This window comes from Abramis brama, assembly GCF_963993115.1.
Source record: "Abramis brama genome assembly, contig: SCAFFOLD_71, whole genome shotgun sequence".
In the NCBI taxonomy this organism is placed as follows: Eukaryota; Metazoa; Chordata; class Actinopteri; order Cypriniformes; family Leuciscidae; genus Abramis; species Abramis brama.
Genome location: NW_028156066.1, coordinates 1 through 20221, shown reverse-complemented (window position 1 = coordinate 20221; position 20221 = coordinate 1). Strand labels below are relative to the sequence as shown.

Sequence of the window (20221 nt, the reverse complement as noted above, 5' to 3'; positions counted from 1 at the left end):
ACTTCGGGGATTCTGACCAATCAGAGCGCAGGAAGCTACTACGAGAGCGGGAATTCATGATCTGACCAATCAGACGCCAATACGTCATCAACAAACATGGCGGAGGCAAAAAAAATCATGATTAATGAATGAATTGACAGAAAATTATAGATAAATTCCCAATAATTAGTATTTAAATAAAAATAGACTAATTTGCCCTGAGCTGGAGCTCTCGCGATTTATATGAGCATGTTTCTAAACTTTAATCCTCGCAGTTTTGCGCTCGCATCAGAGTCTGCTCTGTGTGTGTGTGAAGATCGCGCTGCTGCCCCGCACCCTATACAGAGACTATACGTTACAGCACGTACAGTAACTTACATAGGAGTTTGTTAATCATATAGGAACGAGTTTGAAGCGGGGAAGGGACAGGCACATTACGTCATGTGAATTTAAAAAGTACATATTTCCTTCCAAAAGCGGATCGAGGGACAATTGTTTAAATCTGTCAATATGTGTGATGATTTATTCATCTGAGTTTGTTCAATAAAAATACACAAGCCACAAAAAGATGTGAAAACATGCAAAAATCGCTTGCTTTTATGAGTGATTTTATTTGTTTTAAGTGTTTTCTCCTACTTTGCGCTCTGCCGTTCCCTGTCATATTATGAGCGATTTCCCTGAGCGGCCGCCGCCCCTCCCCCACCCACCGAGCTGGAGTCCGTTACCACAGCAACACATTCACTTACAGCAAACATTCTTATTATATTATATTATATTATATTATATTATATTATATTATATTATATTATATTATATTATATAGAGGAGATCAGTTACAGCAAACATTCTCTTTATATTATATTATATTATATAGAGGAGAGCAGTTACTGCAAACATTCTCTTTATATTATATTATATTATATTATATTATATTATATTATATTATATTATATTATATTATATTATATTTATTGTATTATATAGAGGAGAGCAGTTACAGCAAACATTCTCTTTACATTATATTATATTATATTATATTATATTATATTATATTATATTATATTATATTATATTATATTATATAGAGGAGAGCAGTTACTGCAAACATTCTCTTTATATTATATTATATTATATTATATTATATTGTATTATATAGAGGAGATCAGTTACTGCAAACATTCTCTTTATATTATATTATATTATATTATATTATATAGAGGAGAGCAGTTACTGCAAACATTCTCATATTATATTATATTATATTATATTATATTATATAGAGGAGAGCAGTTACTGCAAACATTCTCATATTATATTATATTATATTATATTATATTATATTATATTATATTATATTATATTATATTATATTATATTATATAGAGGAGAGCAGTTACTGCAAACATTCTCATATTATATTATATTATATTATATTATATTATATTATATTATATTATATTATATTATATTATATTATATTATATAGAGGAGAGCAGTTACTGCAAACATTCTCATATTATATTATATTATATTATATTATATTATATTATATTATATTATATTATATTATATTATATAGAGGAGAGCAATTACTGCAAACATTCTCTTTATATTAACGTATATTATATTATATTATATAGAGGAGATCAGCTACAGCAAACATTCTCTTTATATTGTATTATATTATATTATATTATTATATTATATAGAGGAGATCAGTTACTGCAAACATTCTCTTTATATTATATTATATAAAGGAGAGCAGTTACAGCAACAATTCTAATGATACTATATTATTATATTAATTATATTACAGTTTTTCTCAGTTGCTTTGGTGCATTTCTCAGATCACAACTAAAATTCTTACTTGTTCAATCTCCACATTATCTACTTGTGCACCTCATAAAAGCAATTTCTCATTCTTTTGAACAAATTGCAGTACATTCATGCAGTTGATTATGTGCAAATGTATGCTGTTTCTTACATTATTAATTGCTTATGTCATGTTTATAAAAATGTATTATACTGGTTCTCTGTTGAATAGTCTTACCCCACAAAACATATAGGCATTAGTTCCATAAGTCATTAAATGCAGAATTGGTTGAACTAGTTGTCATAAACTGTCAAACATATTTTCTATACAATTCTATTAGACTTTTTTTGTCCTGAATTGTTGAATTGCAGAGGTGAGTTCTGAATTTCACTAATGAAGGGGAATGTAAAGCATTAGATCAATCAATGATCAACCAGTTCTCTATAATAGCTCAGAGTGCATCTCATGAAGCTTCATCTGGGATGCATACAGAGCACAACACGTTACACACTCTGAGAGAGGAAGAACAACAGGGTGAACAGCCGAGAAGAAGAAGAGGAGCAAGGATGTGTGGTGGAAGGGTAAGGAGGTAAAACAGAGGAACAGGCTAAGATTGTGTGTTTCAGAAGAAATAAGTGCCATTATTGTAGATCATGTTCTCATTCATGACCTTATGGCCGAGGCTGGATGAAGGGTGCAGCCGAATGTTGGGAGAACAACCGTGTGTCTTCAATCATTCAAGCGTTTGTAGACAGAACAGGTGTGTAATCAGACAGTGTTCACTCTACTGCACTGTACTGTTCACCATAAACTGTAGACTTACTGTAATGCTATAGGCTATTACAGAAGTCTACTTGCATTATACATTATACAGTAAATATACTTGATAGAGACACGTACATACAGTATATGTGTGATAGTCTTGTTTTTTATATCACAGTGCCACTGTACTGTAATCTTTTGTCAGACCAACAGTAAAAGTGCATATGTGAATCCTGTCCAGTCTCCTCTAGAGTAATGCGTATATGTGTGCTGTTTAAATTTATATGTCATTCAGATACAGTGCAGTATTTTGTATTTTCAATCATTGTCATCAAAATCGTAGCCATAGTTTACATCTGAAACTAAGCATTTTGACATTCTTGTTTGTGAACAATGACACAAGGATATGTTCTTTGATATTGTACTAAGGATTTTGAGCAAGTTACAGGAGTTTGATGGTAGGCTAATCTATTGTGTTCTGCTGTTTGTACGAAATGCACTTAGGTACTGGTGTGCAAATCTTAAGGATGATTCAATAAATGTACTAAAGTGACTGATAATAACTGTTAATAGAGCAGTTACAGCAAACATTATGTAACTGCTGTCTCTCTCTCTCTCTCTCTCTCTATATATATATAGAGAGTCTCTCTCTCTCTCTCTCTCTCTCTCTCTATATATATATATATAGAGAGAGAGAGAGAGAGAGAGAGAGAGAGAAAGAGAGAGAGAGAGAGAGAGAGATAGAGACAGCAGTTACATATAGTCATAATACAAAAGAAAAAAAGTGTTTAAAAGAATCATGAATCAAGCTGACACGTTTAAATGTTTGTTTACAGATGTATTTTGTTCTTACTTTGATTTTAAAAGCCATTGGATCTACACTAACCCTAACCCTAACCCTAACCCTAACCCTAGCTCTGTCTCTGCCTGTCAGACTGACTGAGATCTGCTCATACTGTGATCAGCCGCCCTTCCCCCACAGCACTGACTCTGATCGCGCGCGCGCCCTTCCCCCACAGCACTGAGACTGATCGCGTGCGCGCCCTTCACCCACAGCACTGAGACTGATCGCGTGCGCGCCCTTCCCCCACAGCACTGAGACTGACTGCAGAGTGAAAGAGATGAGATGAATGAACTAACAGACTGACCAGTGACAGAGAGATAGGTAATCAGCAGTGCTGCTCAAAAGATGACAATCTGTTGTGGCTATGCGTTTTTAAAGCACTTTTACATTGTCTAACAGCTTCTCCGCCCTTTAATGTAAATACCATTCATTTATTAAATACATAAAAAGATAATGCTGTTAAATTACACGTTAAAGTTTAATTTTGAGCCTCGAAATAATCCACACTCCTTCCCCCTTCTTAACTCAAATAAATTCTGAAGTAGTTGTGGGACACTGATGAAATGACAACAACACAGACAAGTGCAGAACTGGAGATATACCAGCTCATATCAGCCCTGCTGTATATTTGCAGACATCAATTTACTATTTTGATTAATGATATTAGTAGAAAATAATATGCCTGTTCAAGAGATCTAGGTTGCTCATTTAGGCATTTTTTGCTCTTTTAAACCTGTGTTTGTACGCACATGCGCAGTGGTTCCTAGTTCGAGGCGGGTGGATTCGTTTAAAAGTGATCATGTGCTCTGTCCACTAGAAAAGACCGGAAAAGACACTCTGGAAAGACTCACTTCACCACAGGTTTTTTTGTTTTGTTTTTTTTTAGTTTGAAGAAAGAGTACTGTGATTAAAACTGTGGAAAAAAAGATTCTTGCCATCAGATAATGTTCTATTAGGTTAAATAAATGTAGTCACAATTTCAACGTGAAATCCAAATACGTAATTACGTCATTTACGCAAGTCTGCGACCGTGGATGTGTTTTCCCGGGAAATGCAGACACGTGACAATGGGACGCGAAACAGACGACGACAACCCCCACCACGCACGCATTAAAGGCTAAAGGTGAGATCTAGACTTGTCCTCAAAATGCATGATAACTAAATACATTGTGAAATATGAAAGTTAGTAAGATGTGTTTATTTTAGTTGTTTAATTATTTTTTCCTTAGGGTTTTATTTACTTCTCGACTGTATTTGAGTTTGCTTCTAATATGATGATTTGCTGCAATAAAGAAAAAGTTTATTGCCAACTTGTAGGCAATGGCCAGTAAATAGAATTTTGTTATTTTTTATATAATAGTACTTTAGATTCTGCAAATTAATCTAAACAACTGAGTCAGTGATAGTCTACTAGCCTATATCATTGTTTTTTTTTTTAATCAAAAGTGTTGTCAACTATCAACAGTAATTTGTATAAATAATGAAATAATGAATTCCATTTTTTTATATCATTATTATTTGATAATTTTTATTTTATATAATATTTTTTATTACATTATATGCCTGTTCTTATTATTATTTATCTTTATAGAGCTTTTTTGCCCAATGCCAGTACATAGACACTTTATAGTATTTTTATTGTGTGTGTCAAATCCAAAGCAGACCAAAAGCACATTAAAAATAGCCCCTATGAATCTAGCTGGTTACTGACTGAAAATCTCCCATACGCTCTTAAATCAAATATGAATATACAGTAGATTGATGTCAATTGTGGTCACAAGGCACACAAGAACTAATGGTTTTTGGCATCATTGACATTGCCTTTTTTATCTAAATGCCTGTTGTTGACTGGTCACATGTGCTGTCATTGAATAGAGCTCTGTTGATATAATATAAAGATATACTTTAGTGTTTAACAGAAAAAAACACAACACAGGTTTGGAACAACATGAGGTTCAATTGAAACAACAATTAATATAATTGTATGTTAATTATGTATGTTTTTGGGTGAACAATTCCAGTAAGATCAACAAGATTTTTTTAAATATGCTTATTTATTTCATTCACCTTATATTTATTTTATTTATTTTTTTCAGTCATTTCAAGAAAGAAATTCAGCATGCTGGGAAATAAAAGGCGTAAAAAACCTCTGCAGGACGCTGAGCATCACATTACCTGTGAAACCGACAAGCCTGGGCTTCGAGAGCAGTTCATCAGCAAATATAAAGGCAAGTATAAATTACTAAGCAGTTTAGTAATAACGTTAATCTACAAAACTGAGAATTTAATGTGAGGTGAGTCATATGGTTGTTAGGCCAACTAATATCCATGTTTCACAAGTTAAACAAAACCAGTTACATTTTTGCATTTCTGGTTCCATCAACCCAAAGTCAATGTTTATTTGCACATTCTGAACCCAGTTATGCATAATAAGCCGACAGTGCATGTGGTCATGTAAACGCAGACTAAGGTCACCATAAACAGCATAAGCATAAACCAATCGACACAGATAGATTTTTGCCCCTTATTTGCAGATTTGCCCGGCATGTAAACACATTAACCTCTGTGTTCTGTGGCTTATTGAAGGGAGCATGTGTGATGTGTGACAGGAAAGTGTCCTTATTTTGGATTAAAGCACATCCAGACAGAGCGAGTGTTTTCTTGACCCAAGAACCTCTTAAAAGTATTCTCATCTCGTTCAGAAGTGGTACAGTCAAAATCCTGCACCCGATACTGCATGAGAGGAGAATATGAGTCTGGAAGTTTTCCTCTGAAATTCTGGAATACTCTTGGGCTTTATTTAACATCACAACTGACATGACATATGAAATACACAGTCAGATAAACGAATGGTTAGGTTTTGACGTCATTAACCTGATTTACTTATAAAGTAGTGGTTTACGTGGTTATTGGTTTGCATGTAAACCTGGATAATGGATTATTTCAAGAAGGTGATTTTATTTTGTTATCAGCGTATCGGTGTGCATGTAAACATGATCAATGGGTTTTGGTTAAATTCCTGAAATAAGATCCATGGTTAGCACAAGATCAAGATATTTTCACGCTTTACTCCACAACATAAAATAGTAATACTCTCTTGTGTGTTTTTTTTAAAAGCCTTTACTTGTCTGGTAAAAGGCAGTTGTTAACAAGTGTCTAAATGGGAGACGGGTTGTCTGGGACATTAAACGTCATCAGCTGAACAGATTAACTCATCTAGTCACTTTCACAGCCTCGTTGTGTTTATAATCGCACTCTTGCAAACTATTCTAGGTAGATGTAGGGATGGGGATGTATACATCACACAATCAGTCAAACATGCATTATAATAATGCAGAAACATTATAAATATTACACAGGGAGATGGATTTTAAAGCTTTAGAGTTCCTGGAGGCACATTTATCAACAAAAAAAAAAAAAAACTCTATACTTTTATCTAAACTATAGAAGCCACATAAAACATCCATATACCACAAAGAAAAACTACCTGAAAGAGATGCAAATAATAAACAAACAGAATTGTCTTTTAAAATAATGCAACACAGTTGTTGAAGCTTCATCGTAAGGAAGTTGAAGTTGGTCAACCGTGGTGTAGTTTATAGATTAACTTTAGCTTATTTTCTGCAAATCCCAGTGGGTTTTTGTGGAGGAAACCAGGGGATGTTCAACTACTACCGGGTTGGCCTGCAAAAATAGGTTTGTGTAAGAAAATGTATGTAATTTTAACTGTATAATTTTAAGACTTAAAAGTATAATGTAAAGTATAAAAAGCAAATCATGCTTTGAGATTAGCCTGACTTTTGACTATTTTCCTTAAGTAATTTCCCTTTCACATCGTATAATGTACGTCATATGGTAGAGAACTTTTAGTAATAAAATAATAGTTGACATTAAAGAAACTGCAGCTAATGTATTTCTCCTCTTTAGAGCTTTCTTCCGACCGAACTGAACACTACACTGAAGCTGAGAACACGTTCCTGTTTGATTTTCAGTGGCATGGCAAAAATTGGTGGTGAGTACAGAACTGTTGGATTGATGTAGTAAGGATGCTAAAATATCTGGAACTGTAAAATACTTAGGATGTGTTCATACCTGGAGTTCTGTTCGCTTGGTTCGTTTGGTCCGGGTCCGCTTAGTGTTCAGATTGGCATTTCTATTGTCAAACCTGTTATGCTTGACCAGTCTGTCCTTTTTAGGGTCACATCTTCCTGTTTTTGGTTCGTTTACATGTCTCTGGGTCCATGTTACATTCTTTTTTCATTCGAACCGCACCAGAGTTCGTTTGGAAGCCAACTGAGACCTATTTATTCAGCATCTGGATCCTCTTGTTTGGTGGCACCAGGTTTCAGATGGCAGTGTTCACACTTATTCAAATTAACCACACTAACAGTCTAAACAAACATGCCAGGTGTGAACACACCCTAATAATTAAAATTCAACATGAACTGACATTAAGAGTACTGAGTGCAGTTTCCTTGAGTCATCTAAATTGGCTTTCCCTGTATTCCCTAAAGAGAACAAAATGATTAATTTTAGATGCCTTTATCTGAGAGCTGAGAGGATGTTGCAGTGCGCCATTTAATCTCATATATCATATAGATCAGTGGTTCTCAGACCCTCCTCTCTGCAGATTCTGTATGTCTCCTTCACCTGACACACTCAGATGAGTTCATAGAGCTGTGTTCTGATGATGAACTCCTCATCTGAATCAGGTGGATTAAAACACCAGACATACAGCATATGCAGAGTGGTGGGTTCCCAGGACTGGGGTTCAGAACCACTTATAATAACTGTACATGTCTAGCTAGTACTGAGTGGTCATTTTATGTCTTTATAGCATGGATGCATCTAAAGAAGACTCGTCCTTGGGAAGACTTATGTAAATGATGAGACCAGAAATACTTGCAAAATGAGAACCGTTGAAGTGAGCAGAAAACCTCACCTGTGTCTCTTTGCTGTACGAGACATTCTACCAGGGGAGGAAATCACTTACAATTATGGCGACTCAGATTGGCCATGGCGAGTCAAGGTACTATCAAGAAAATGCTAAAGAGATTAATCAGTAATTCTCACAAATCTCATAATCTTAACTCTCATTCTGATTAGTTACCATGTGATTGTGGTCTCATATTTCTCAAGCCTTTGAATAAAGCATCAGCAGAATCCACTGATAAAAAGCCAGCCAGCAGTTTGGGTCTGCAGAAATCGGTAAGTCCACTTTAAAACATCTGTATCATTATATTATTGACTCTTTCAGCGTAGAGTTGTGTGTGAAAGAAATGATAGATAACGTGTAGGACAGCTAGAGGAATGAACATGAACAAGTTTTTCTGTCCTTTACAAATATTCTGATTTTGATATTCACTGGTTTCTTTTCTGACATCCAGCCCCATTGTTCAGCTTCTGTTTCTTCTCCTGAATTGGACAAGGTGAACAGCAATGGTCCATATAAGCAGTCAGGCAAAGCAATAACATCAATGAATAAAACGGTAACCATCTCATACATGCAGCAACTATCTACTGATGTTTACTGCCAGCTAGTTGAAAGTGCAGTGAGTGATTTCTGAGAAACACTATTGATATTTGAAATCGACACCCAAACAGACACACCCCTCCCTTCATTGCTCGGCCCCCAAAATAATGAACACGCAACACAGGCAACCACTAACAGCTGGCGCTCAGGTGTTCAACTCGAAAAGATCTTTATCGCTGGCAAACCATAGGATGCTTTTTAAAGGTTTGGTTTTAGTTGATTGTAGGTGCATATCCACTTCATCCAGCACACGTGTGTAATAGTAGTGGGAAGTTCGGATCATTTTACTGACTCAGATCTTTAAATCTCGTTCATCAAAATGAACAAATCTTTTTTCAAGTTATTTCGTTCATTTCAGCAGAATGTATTTAAAATGTTACATGTTAGCCAAATTCCCCAAACACATCAAATGTTGATCGCATTTAGAATAAGAAAAAAATTGCAATGCAAGAAAAAGGCCATATTATGAGAAACAGTTAATTTATTTATTTGGGTCTTCAGGCTATGCATTCTGTTAGTTTACCTCACCTCCCGATCTAAGCCGTTCGATCATCCCGTGATCCTCATAAACTGAGCTTTGCAGTCTGTAGTACCAGATACAGTATTGATTAGTTCACGTTTCGAGTCTATCGACTTTGGGTTCAAGTCATTCGTGCATCACGTGACAGCCCCATATAGGCTGAGCTATGCAGTCGCTACCGGATACAGAATTGATTAGTTCATCTTTTGAGTTTTCGTGGACTTGATAGGTGAACTAATCATTTATCTTTCCGGTACTGACAGCATAGCCTCTGTGGGACTGACCGGAAGAACGAAAGACTTGGACCCGAAGTCTCGAGAGATGAACTAATCATTTCTGTTTCCAGTACAGAACCCATGGGATGTTGGGCATGTGCGGTCAGCGCAAAATGAACGAATCACTCTCTGAGACAACTCGGTAGTCCCGAGTCATATTAAAGATTCGTTCATGACGACCCGTCACTAGTGTATAAACGCTTCAAATGATACAAAATTGTATTGCCATTAGAAATGTACTTATGTACCCACACTTATGTAAAATGTACCCACAATTAAAACAAACAAACTAAAAATGACTTGGATGGTATGGAGTAAATGTAGCGCCTTACTACCAACCTCTGCTAGTTAAGTATAGTTATTGGTTCAGAGTTTAAATGTCTGACTCTGAACCAATGTAACTATTAATGTGACTATTGTCACAATTTGTATGTAAAGTTTGTATAAATGTTTGTTTAGAGTTTTTATTTTATTAATGATCTTTGCTTTGAAATGTGCAAAACATTTTTTGTTCACTCCTACAGTGTGTTTGTTCTTGTCTGAAATGGGTGCCACAGTTTTCAATATTGCTAATGTACATTTTATTCTTGTTTAAGCTAAATACCTCTTTATATATCTGCAGAAGCGGTTTCAATCAAGATTGGCAAAATTAAGACAACATCATGAAGATTGCTATGAACGTTTTAACAGAGCAGAAATTGAAAAGGAACACAAGATTGCTAAACAGCAATCACAAAAAGTTTGTTTGGTGAGTAATATGTGAACATAATCACACTATTCTGTGATCAACGCCTCAGTCAATTAACGGTTAATTATTTTATTATTCATTTATTTTATTAATTAACAGTTTGCTTAGTCCTTTTGCTTTTAGACCTTATATTTTTATTCAAATTATATTTCAAGCTGTCACAGTCATCCTCAGTCGCATCCACATCTGATGCACCCTCTTCATCGGCACCCTGTGCTTTGTCCACCTCTATAATGGCCTCATCAACCTCATGCTCTCCTGCCCTGTCCTCATCACCGTCACCAGCTCCTGCGCCACCCATGCCACCTTCATCCTCGCCTGGGCAGCCTTCATCATCATCATCTTCGCCTGGGCAGCCTTCATCATCCTCGCCTGGGCAGCCTTCATCATCCTCATCCTCGCCTGGGCAGCCTTCATCATCCTCATCCTCGCCTGGGCAGCCTTCATCATCCTCATCCTCGCCTGGGCAGCCTTCATCATCCTCATCCTCGCCTGGGCAGCCTTCATCAGCTTCGCCTGGGCAGCCTTCATCATCCTCGCCTGGGCAGCCTTCATCATCTTCGCCTGGGCAGCCTTCATCATCCTCGCCTGGGCAGCCTTCATCATCTTTGCCTGGGCAGCCTTCATCATCCTCGCCTAGTAGGCAGCCTTCATCATCCTCATCCTCGCCTGGGCAGCCTTCATCATCCTCATCCTCGCCTAGGCAGCCTTCATCATCCTCGCCTGGGCAGCCTTCATCATCCTCATCCTCGCCTAGGCAGCCTTCATCTTCATCATCCTCATCCTCGCCTGGGCAGCCTTCATCATCCTCATCCTCGCCTGGGCAGCCTTCATCATCATCATCCTCGCCTGGGCAGCCTTCATCATCCTCATCCTCGCCTGGGCAGCCTTCATCATCATCATCCTCGTCTGGGCAGCCTTCATCATCATCATCATCCTCGCCTGGGCAGCCTTCATCATCCTCGCCTGGGCAGCCTTCGTCATCCTCGCCTGGGCAGCCTTCATCATCCTCGCCTGGGCAGCCTTCATCATCCTCATCCTCGCCTAGGCAGCCTTCATCATCCTCGCCTGGGCAGCCTTCATCATCCTCATCCTCGCCTAGGCAGCCTTCATCTTCATCATCCTCATCCTCGCCTAGGCAGCCTTCATCATCCTCATCCTCGCCTGGGCAGCCTTCATCATCCTCGCCTGGGCAGCCTTCATCATCCTCATCCTCGCCTAGGCAGCCTTCATCATCCTCGCCTGGGCAGCCTTCATCTTCATCATCCTCGCCTAGGCAGCCTTCCTCTTCATCATCCTCATCCTCGCCTGGGCAGCCTTCATCATCCTCGCCTGGGCAGGCTTCATCTTCATCATCCTCGCGTGGGCAGCCTTCATCTTCATCATCCTCATCTTTGCCTAGGCAGCCTTCATCATCCTCATCCTCGCCTAGGCAGCCTTCATCATCCTCGCCTAGGCAGCCTTTATCATCCTCGCCTGGGCAGCCTTCATCTTCATCATCCTCGCCTAGGCAGCCTTCATCATCCTCATCCTCGCCTGGGCAGCCTTCATCATCCTCGCCTGGGCAGCCTTCATCATCCTCATCCTCGCCTAGGCAGCCTTCATCATCCTCGCCTGGGCAGCCTTCATCTTCATCATCCTCGCCTAGGCAGCCTTCCTCTTCATCATCCTCATCCTCGCCTGGGCAGCCTTCATCATCCTCGCCTGGGCAGGCTTCATCTTCATCATCCTCGCGTGGGCAGCCTTCATCTTCATCATCCTCATCTTTGCCTAGGCAGCCTTCATCATCCTCATCCTCGCCTAGGCAGCCTTCATCATCCTCGCCTGGGCAGCCTTCATCTTCATCATCCTCATCCTCGCCTGGGCAGCCTTCATCTTCATCATCCTCGCCTGGGCAGCCTTCCTCTTCATCATCCTCATCCTCGCCTGGGCAGCCTTCATCATCCTCGCCTGGGCAGGCTTCATCTTCATCATTCTTGCCTGAGCAGCCTTCATCTTCATCATCCTCATCCTCGCCTGGGCAGCCTTCCTCTTCATCATCCTCATCCTCGCCTGGGCAGCCTTCATCTTCATCATCCTCGCCTGGGCAGCCTTCATCTTCATCATCCTCGCCTGGGCAGCCTTCATCTTCATCATCCTCGCCTGGGCAGCCTTCATTGCCTTCCTATGCGCAGCCTTCATCATCATCATCATCATCTTCTCTTGCTCCACCCTTATCTTCACTCTTATCAGTGATTCAAAATCGCAGATGTCTGAGACACTCTCATTAAGGGAGGTGGGTAGATTAATTTGCTTAATTATTGGGATGGTCTGGCTGTATTGCACTTGTAGAACTAACAATAGATTATATGAAATTATATATTATTTATATTTGTTTGTATTTCTCCTCTTCCAGATATCCTCTTTAAGGCCATCAAGAAAAAGACAGGTATGTGACTTGCCATGTGATACTTTATATGCTCAATTTTTTTGGCATAATTATGACTTTGCTTGCCAGTATCCACAATGCGATGAAACATAATGTTACAGGAACCACTGCCTTGAGTAAGTGTTATATTCTCTCATTCAGTATTCAGGAAGTACCGTCTGTGACACAGACTACAGCGATGTCACAGACTACAGCGATGTTGACCAAACATACCAAAAATCAGCTCAGATGAATCGGATGGTAGTTCTTCTGGACATGACATGGTCAAAAATGGCCAGACACCTTGAGTTTGTCCATCGCAGAGGGAACACTGCAGCTGGCAAAAATGAGTAAAGTCCTAATGGCCATGGAGAAAGGAACACTGTCTGACTACAAAGGAAAGATGCATCTGTCAGTATGAACTACACGCGAAACTTCATCATAGTTCATAAAGGACACTATTTTCTTGAAACCTTTGCTCACTTCTAAGCCGACTGGTGTGTTTAGAGCACACAGAGGTCGAACTCTTTTCCTGCCCTGGGCATCATCATCTTTAGGTTTCAGAGGACAGTTTTTGATATGTTTCCAAAGGCTACGCTTGTTATAAGGCCCTTGGCAGTAAATGCAGTGAATAAATTCTTTGGCTCTTTGTCTATTTTTTGAACGGTAGTAGGCAATCATCTCCCCATGTCCTTGTCTCACCACATCTTTGTTGTGGGCAAAGTTGCCCCTTTTTCAAAGGAGGTTCAACTGTACTCGTCTTTCTTTGGAATGTTTTGGAAATGCTATTGCCTTTACAACCCCCACTTCGTTGCGATGGACAAATTCAAGGTGTCTTGCCATTTTTGAATATGGCTTAGAGCAATTAAGGCAATACTGCTTCTTGTACGCCTTGCGGAGTTCCGTCTTTGGTGATGGCATTGACTGAATAAAAGTCTTATCACCAGACAAGGTGTTTGTCTCTTTAGATTGGCATTTCATCTTTTTTGGTGATGGTACAGTCATAAATTGATCAGATGAACTACCTGCCTCGTTGGGAGATGTTGGATGTATCAAAGCACTTTTGACAATGTCATGTCCAGAAGAACTACCATCCGATTCATCTGAGCTGATTTTTGGTATGTTTGGTCACATCAGACCCCATCCTGTTGAACAAGTGCTCTCCCAGCTGCTAATGGCCATGGAGAAAGGAACACTGTCTGACTACAAAGGAAAGAAACTTGATGACATTGAAATTGACCCAAATGGTACGAGTATACTTGGACTGTCTGTGTGTATCTGTTCTTTACATATTTGCAAAACAATGTATATGTTACCGGCAAAGTGTGTAATCCGGAATTCTATAGAATGCCCTAGGTAATGTAGGTAGGTAACTTAGGTAACCATCAGGCATTCTATACAATAACGGGATTTCACACTTTGCCGGTAACATATATAATCATGTCACAGATGGTAAGTATAAGCAATAAAGTGTAAATTTTTTTGTCAGTGAATTATTTAGAGCAACTTGAGGCCCAAGGTGATTCCATGTCAAGTGATGAGGAGGATTACAGTGACCTATCTCAGAAAACAGCACCAGCAGAGACTGATCAACTTGTTCAATCTGATCAATCTGTTTCATGGGAGGATCAAGGTAAGAAAAATCTCTAAACTACACAAACAACAATAATCAAATAAACATGAATCAGCTCCATGCAGCAATATCCAGCCAAATGAAAAAAATATACACATTAGGACACATTAGTCTTGATTTGGTCTTTACTCACCAATTTAGTTGTAATGAGAATGTGTAATGAGTATTTACTTGTTTTTAACTATTTCATAGGTTCTTCAAACGCTCCAAAAAAGAAATGGGAGGACAGTGAGGTAAAAGCAGTAGAGAGACACATGATGAAGTTCATCAAGACATACAAAGTTCCTGGTAAGCAAGACTGTGAAAGATGCATTCACGCAGAGCCAGAAGCTTTGAAGCAGCGAACATGGACTGGTGTGAAAAATTATGTGCGGAACAGGATCACGACTCTTAAAGAAAAGGTGGTTTGTAGGGTGGCACAAACACTTTAACACTTTGCACATTATGCTCTTTTTGTAAGAAATGGAGCTAAATTAAAAGAAATGAGGATATAGGTGTAGAAATATTTTGAGGATGGAATGAAACAGAATATAAAGTGCAAAGTTAGAGTATAAGAAGGCTAATGAAGAAGTAGAGGATATTAAGATAGTCAATTTTCATTATTCAGTTTTCTTTGTTCAGTTGCAATGAAGTTGGATGGAATGTCATGTTAAACTTTTTGATATTTCTGTCATAGAGGGAGGAGAGAATGTTAAGAGGATAAAAAGGGAAGAGTGAATAGGTGTGTTGGACATGGGCCGTGGCTGGATGTAACCGATCGGTGAGAGTTGCAGTGTGCAGGCGGGAGGAGCTGAAAACAGACACGTGAGTCGGACACTTTCTGCTTCCCGTAGTGACGCAGAGCCAGAAGCTTTGAAGCAGCGAACATGGACTGGTGTGAGAAATTATGTGCGGAACAGGATCACGACTCTTAAAGAAAGGGTGGTTTGTAGGGAGGCACAAACACTTTAACACTTTGCACATTATACTCTTTTTGTAAGAAATGGAGCTAAATTAAAAGAAATAAGGATAAAGGTATAGAAATTAAAATTGAGAGACGCTCACGCTGTGTTTGCATACTTTACCACAGCTGAAGTGAAATAAATGCATTATTTGCCAAATACACAGATATTTCAGAGACATTTTCATGCAATACATGTACTGCTTAATACAGCATCTGTTTGTACAAGAATAAAGTTCAACATAAGCCTAAATACCGATGAAGTGGGGTCTACATTGTATCAGTTTTATTTGGATAAACATGACAATATAACAGCGTGACTACATGAAAGGGGATTTCACTGTTATAAAAACAGATTTGTGAGCATTAGTGGAACTAAAGGTGTGAGAATTAACTCTTAATCATTGTGTTGCAGTGGATTCGGCCAATCGTGGATCAGTTGTGTCGTCATCAGAGCTCATGAGTCGCTCTGGAGAAGCTGCGCTGGCTGAGTCCTCCTGCTCTCCAATCGCTCTCGCCGTACTCTGATACCATACGTCACAGTCACGGGGCTTCGCTGTCTGAAGTCGGACACAAGTTCTAACCGGCATGCACTGCTCAAGTCAGCTGCTGATCGGTCTGCGCAGCGCTGCATGAAGTCCAACAAGCCTAATGCTCTCCTCCCTCTTTACATCCCTTTACATTCTCCTCCCTCTTTACATCCCTTTACATTCTCTCCTCCCTCTTTTCATCCCCTTTACATTTTCTCCTCCCTCTTTACGTCCCCTTTACATTCTCCTCCCTCTTTACATCCCTTTACATTCTCTCCTCCCTCTTTACGTCCCCTTTACATTTTCTCCTCCCTCTTTACGTCCCCTTTACATTCTCTCCTCCCTCTTAACATCCCCTTTACATTCTCTCCTCCCTCTTTACGTCCCCTTTACATTCTCTCCTCCCTCTTTACGTCCCCTTTACATTCTCTCCTCCCTCTTTACATCCCCTTTAAATTCTCTCCTCTCTCTTAACATCCCCTTTACATTCTCTCCTCCCTCTTTACATCCCCTTTACATTCTCTCCTCCCCTTTTACATTATCTCCTCCCCTTTACATCCTCTTTACATTCTCCCCTCCCTCTTTACATTCTCTCCTCCCTCTTTACATTCCCCTTTACATTTTCTCCTCCCTCTTTACGTCCCCTTTACATTCTCTCCTCCCTCTTTACGTCCCCTTTACATTCTCTCCTCCCTCTTTACATCCCCTTTATATTCTCTCCTCCCTCTTTATGTCCCCTTTATATTCTCTCCTCCCTCTTTACGTCCCCTTAACATTCTCTCCTCCCTCTTTACGTCCCCTTTACATTCTCTCCTCCATCTTTACGTCCCCTTTACATTAGGCTTGTTGGACTTCATGCAGCGCTGCACAGAACGATCAGCGGCTAACTTGAGCAGTGCTTGATGGTTAGAACTTGTGTCCGACTTCAGACAGCGACGCCCGTGACTGTGCCATAAGGCATCAGAGTACAATGAGAGTGATTGGAGAGCAGGAGGACTCAGCCAGAGCAGATTCTCTAGAGCGACTCACGAGCTCTGATGATGACACAGCTAATCCACGATTGGCAGAGTACACCGCTTGACAACGATCACGTGCGTTTCATGTTTCTTCTCACACCTTCAGTTCCACTAAGGATCACAAATCTGTTCTTTATAACAGTAAAAGCTCTTTTCATGTAGTTGCGATAAATGTTTATCAAAATAAAACAATGTAGACCCCACTTCACTGGTATTTAGGCTTATTTTGAACTTTATTCTTGTACAAACAGTAGTGCATGTATTGAATGAAAATGTCTCTGAAATATCTGTATCTGGAAAATAATGCGTTTATTCCACTTCAGCTGTGGTAAAGTATGCAAACTTAGCCTGAGCGTCACTACGGGAAGCAGAAAGTGTCTGACATCACATTCTCTCGTCTGCACACGGCAACTCTCACCAATCGGTTACATCCAGCCACAGCCCATGTCCAGCACACCTAATATAAGGGATGAATAGAGGGAGTAAATGTAAAGAGGATGAAAAGAGGGAGGAGTAAAGCGGGTAAAAAGAGTGAGGAGTAGAGTTAGAGGATGAAGAGGAGGAGTAAAGAGGATGAAAAGAGGGAGTAGTAAAGAGGGTAAAAAGATGGAGGAGTAGAGTTAAAGAGGATAAAGAGAGGGAGGAGTAAAGCGGGTAAAAAGAGTGAGGAGTAGTTAGAGGATGAAGAGGAGGAGTAAAGAGGGTAAAAAGAGGGAGGAGTAGAGTTAAAGAGGATGAAAAGAGGGAGGAGTAAAGGGTAAAAAGAGGGAGGAGTAGAGTTAAAGAGGTGAAGAGGAGGAGTAGAATTAAAGAGGATAAAGAGGGAGGAGTAAAGCGGGTAAAAAGAGTGAGGAGTAGAGTTAAAGAGGATGAAGAGAAGTAGAGTTAAAGAGGATGAAAAGGAGTAAAGTGGGTAAAAAGAGGGAGGAGTAGAGTTAAAGAGGGAGGAGTAGAGTTAAAGAGGGAGGAGTAGAGTTAAAGAGGGAGGAGTAGAGTTAAAGAGGATGAAAAGGAGTAAAGCGGGTAAAAAGAGGGATGAGTAGAGTTAAAGAGGGATGAGTAGAGTTAAAGAGGGAGGAGTAGAGTTAAAGAGGGAGGAGAGAATGTAAAGGAGGAAGTAGAGAGATTTTGAAGAAGGGTGGATGGAGGAAGTACAGAGGATAGTTGGGCACTGAGAATCATTCCCACCTCCAAGTTAATTGATTTTTCATTGTTGTTCTTTTAAAAAAAAGAATAATTTGAAGTTCTGTCATTAACTGCAATGTGCACTTTCAACACAATGTGTCCAAGACTGTTAATATTAAAGAGTCATTTAATCGGAGTGTGTGTCACTAGAGTCCCCAAAGAGTCGTTCAATTGGAGTGTGTGTGTGTGTCACTTGAGTCCCCAAAGAGTCATTTAATCGGAGTTTGTGTGTGTCTCGAGTCCCCAAAGAGTCATTTAATCGGAGTGTGTGTGTGTGTCACTAGAGTCCCCAAAGAGTCATTTAATCAGAGTGTGTGTCACTAGAGTCCCCAAAGAGTCATTTAATCGGAGTGTGTGTGTCTCTCTAGTCCCCAAAGAGTCGTTTAATATGAGTGTGTGTGTGTCACTAGAGTCCCCAAAGGGTCATTTAATCGGAGTGTGTGTGTGTCACTAGAGTCCCCAAAGGGTCGTTTAATCGGAGTGTGTGTGTCACTTAAGTCCCCAAAGAGTCATTTAATCGGAGTGTGTGTGTCACTTAAGTCCCCAAAGAGTCATTTAATCGGAGTGTGTGTGTCACTCGAGTCCCCAAAGGGTCATTTAATCGGAGTGTGTGTGTGTCACTAGAGTCCCCAAAGAGTCATTTAATCGGAGTGTGCGTGTCACTCGAGTCCCCAAAGGGTCATTTAATCGGAGTGTGTGTGTCACTAGAGTCCCCAAAGGGTAATTTAATCGGAGTGTGTGTGTCACTCGAGTCCCCAAAGGGTCATTTAATCGGAGTGTGTGTGTGTCACTAGAGTCCCCAAAGAGTCATTTAATCGGAGTGTGTGTGTCACTTCGAGTCCCCAAAGGGTCATTTAATCGGAGTGTGTGTGTGTCACTAGAGTCCCCAAAGGGTCATTTAATCGGAGTGTGTGTGTCGCTAGAGTCCCCAAAGAGTCATTTAATCGGAGTGTGTGTGTCACTCGAGTCCCCAAAGAGTCATTTAATCGGAGAGTGTGTATCACTATTTTTATTTGTATAGAGTTTTTTTTGACAATTACTACACTTTACAGAAGAACATGCCTAATGTCTTAACCCCAGTGTGTAGCCAAAGATGACTCTGATGAGGAAAACTCCTTAAGATGTTTTTGTGATAATGATTAGTTTACAGTCGATGCTAAATTAACTAGAGGGATGCAGCCGGTGGTCAGTGAAAGGTTCTCTGCCATGAAGTGAAGTCCGTTTTATTTCTATAGCGCATGATACAATACAGATGGTTTCAAAGGAGCTTCACAGACATAAAATAACTTGCAAATGTCAACAATTATGAAATGAATAATGTAGAGCTGTTTTACAGTTGAAATTAAAGACAATAGTGTTATTATTCAGCTCAATTCTGTTCATCTTTTGCTTCTGATAGTCAATCAGTCAAATCAATAATATTTCTGAATGTTAATTGTCATTCCCCAACTGAGCAGCCAAAGGCACTTGATCTCAAGCTACAAATCAGACAAAAAATGTAGGCTACCCATTTACAGTGATCTTGCAGAAAAGAAGAAACCCAGTTTACTCTCTCACACCTGTATCTCTGCACTAGCTTGATTTCACTGTCCAGTATTGGAACTTTGAATTGTAATATTCTACTTCTGTCTTCTTAGGATAAATAATATATAACATCTCAACAATGTCCTGAAAGTATACCTTAACCAGAGTATGTGTATCACCATGGTCCTCAAAGTATGACTTCATCAGAGTTTGTGTTTAATGTCCCCAAAATGGACATAAAAAATACTGTCCCTAAAGTGAAGGCAAAATGTCAGGTCTTTAAGGAAGGCTTTTATTGATAAAATCAAGTGATAATTGTGATGACAGCTTCTCCAGAAGTGCAGTCATATCTTTCTTTTGTCTCTAGACCCTTCAGAAAGGGGTGTCCCTAAAGGTAGGGTTCCCAGTCATACGTCCTCACATTGTGGTTAAGTAGGTATGTGTGTGTGTGTGTGTGTGTGTGTGTCAATGGCATTTGTAAATGTTACCAAAGCCCTTCAAATGGTCTTTGA

The 20221-nt window shown here is 39.5% G+C and overlaps 2 protein-coding genes across 3 annotated transcripts; both read left to right on the top strand.

Moving 5' to 3' along the window:
- The first annotated feature begins 1698 nt into the window (after positions 1 to 1698).
- On the top strand, positions 1699 to 13578 carry LOC311077086 (uncharacterized protein). The gene is made up of 8 exons (XM_084138888.1): positions 1699 to 5626; positions 7326 to 7410; positions 8236 to 8427; positions 8538 to 8606; positions 8786 to 8887; positions 10349 to 10474; positions 12870 to 12902; positions 13044 to 13578. The coding sequence occupies exons 3-8, from the start codon at positions 8308 to 8310 to the stop codon at positions 13233 to 13235; spliced, it is 642 nt and encodes a 213-aa protein (XP_083995014.1). The 5' UTR covers positions 1699 to 5626; positions 7326 to 7410; positions 8236 to 8307; the 3' UTR covers positions 13236 to 13578.
- Positions 13579 to 13601: 23 nt separating this feature from the next.
- On the top strand, positions 13602 to 15622 carry LOC311077085 (uncharacterized protein). 2 transcript variants are annotated; one of them, XM_084138887.1, is made up of 4 exons: positions 13602 to 14128; positions 14371 to 14514; positions 14707 to 14915; positions 15191 to 15622. In XM_084138887.1, the coding sequence occupies exons 1-4, from the start codon at positions 13951 to 13953 to the stop codon at positions 15215 to 15217; spliced, it is 558 nt and encodes a 185-aa protein (XP_083995013.1). In that variant the 5' UTR covers positions 13602 to 13950; the 3' UTR covers positions 15218 to 15622. The 2 variants fall into 2 exon arrangements, with proteins under 2 accessions (XP_083995013.1, XP_083995012.1); XM_084138886.1 differs by having other exon boundaries at positions 14707 to 15622.
- The last annotated feature ends 4599 nt before the right edge of the window (positions 15623 to 20221 follow it).

Bases quoted from the DNA above. Each gene is read 5' to 3' on its own strand.
- LOC311077086 (XM_084138888.1), top strand. From the start codon at position 8,308: ATGAGAACCGTTGAAGTGAGCAGAAAACCTCACCTGTGTCTCTTTGCT. The intron at 10,475-12,869 runs GTGAGTAATATG...CTCCTCTTCCAG, and splicing joins AATCACAAAAAGTTTGTTTG to ATATCCTCTTTAAGGCCATC. The intron at 12,903-13,043 runs GTATGTGACTTG...TCTCTCATTCAG, and splicing joins GGCCATCAAGAAAAAGACAG to TATTCAGGAAGTACCGTCTG.
- LOC311077085 (XM_084138886.1), top strand. From the start codon at position 13,951: ATGTCATGTCCAGAAGAACTACCATCCGATTCATCTGAGCTGATTTTT. The intron at 14,129-14,370 runs GTACGAGTATAC...TTTTTTTGTCAG, and splicing joins CATTGAAATTGACCCAAATG to TGAATTATTTAGAGCAACTT. The intron at 14,515-14,706 runs GTAAGAAAAATC...ACTATTTCATAG, and splicing joins TGTTTCATGGGAGGATCAAG to GTTCTTCAAACGCTCCAAAA.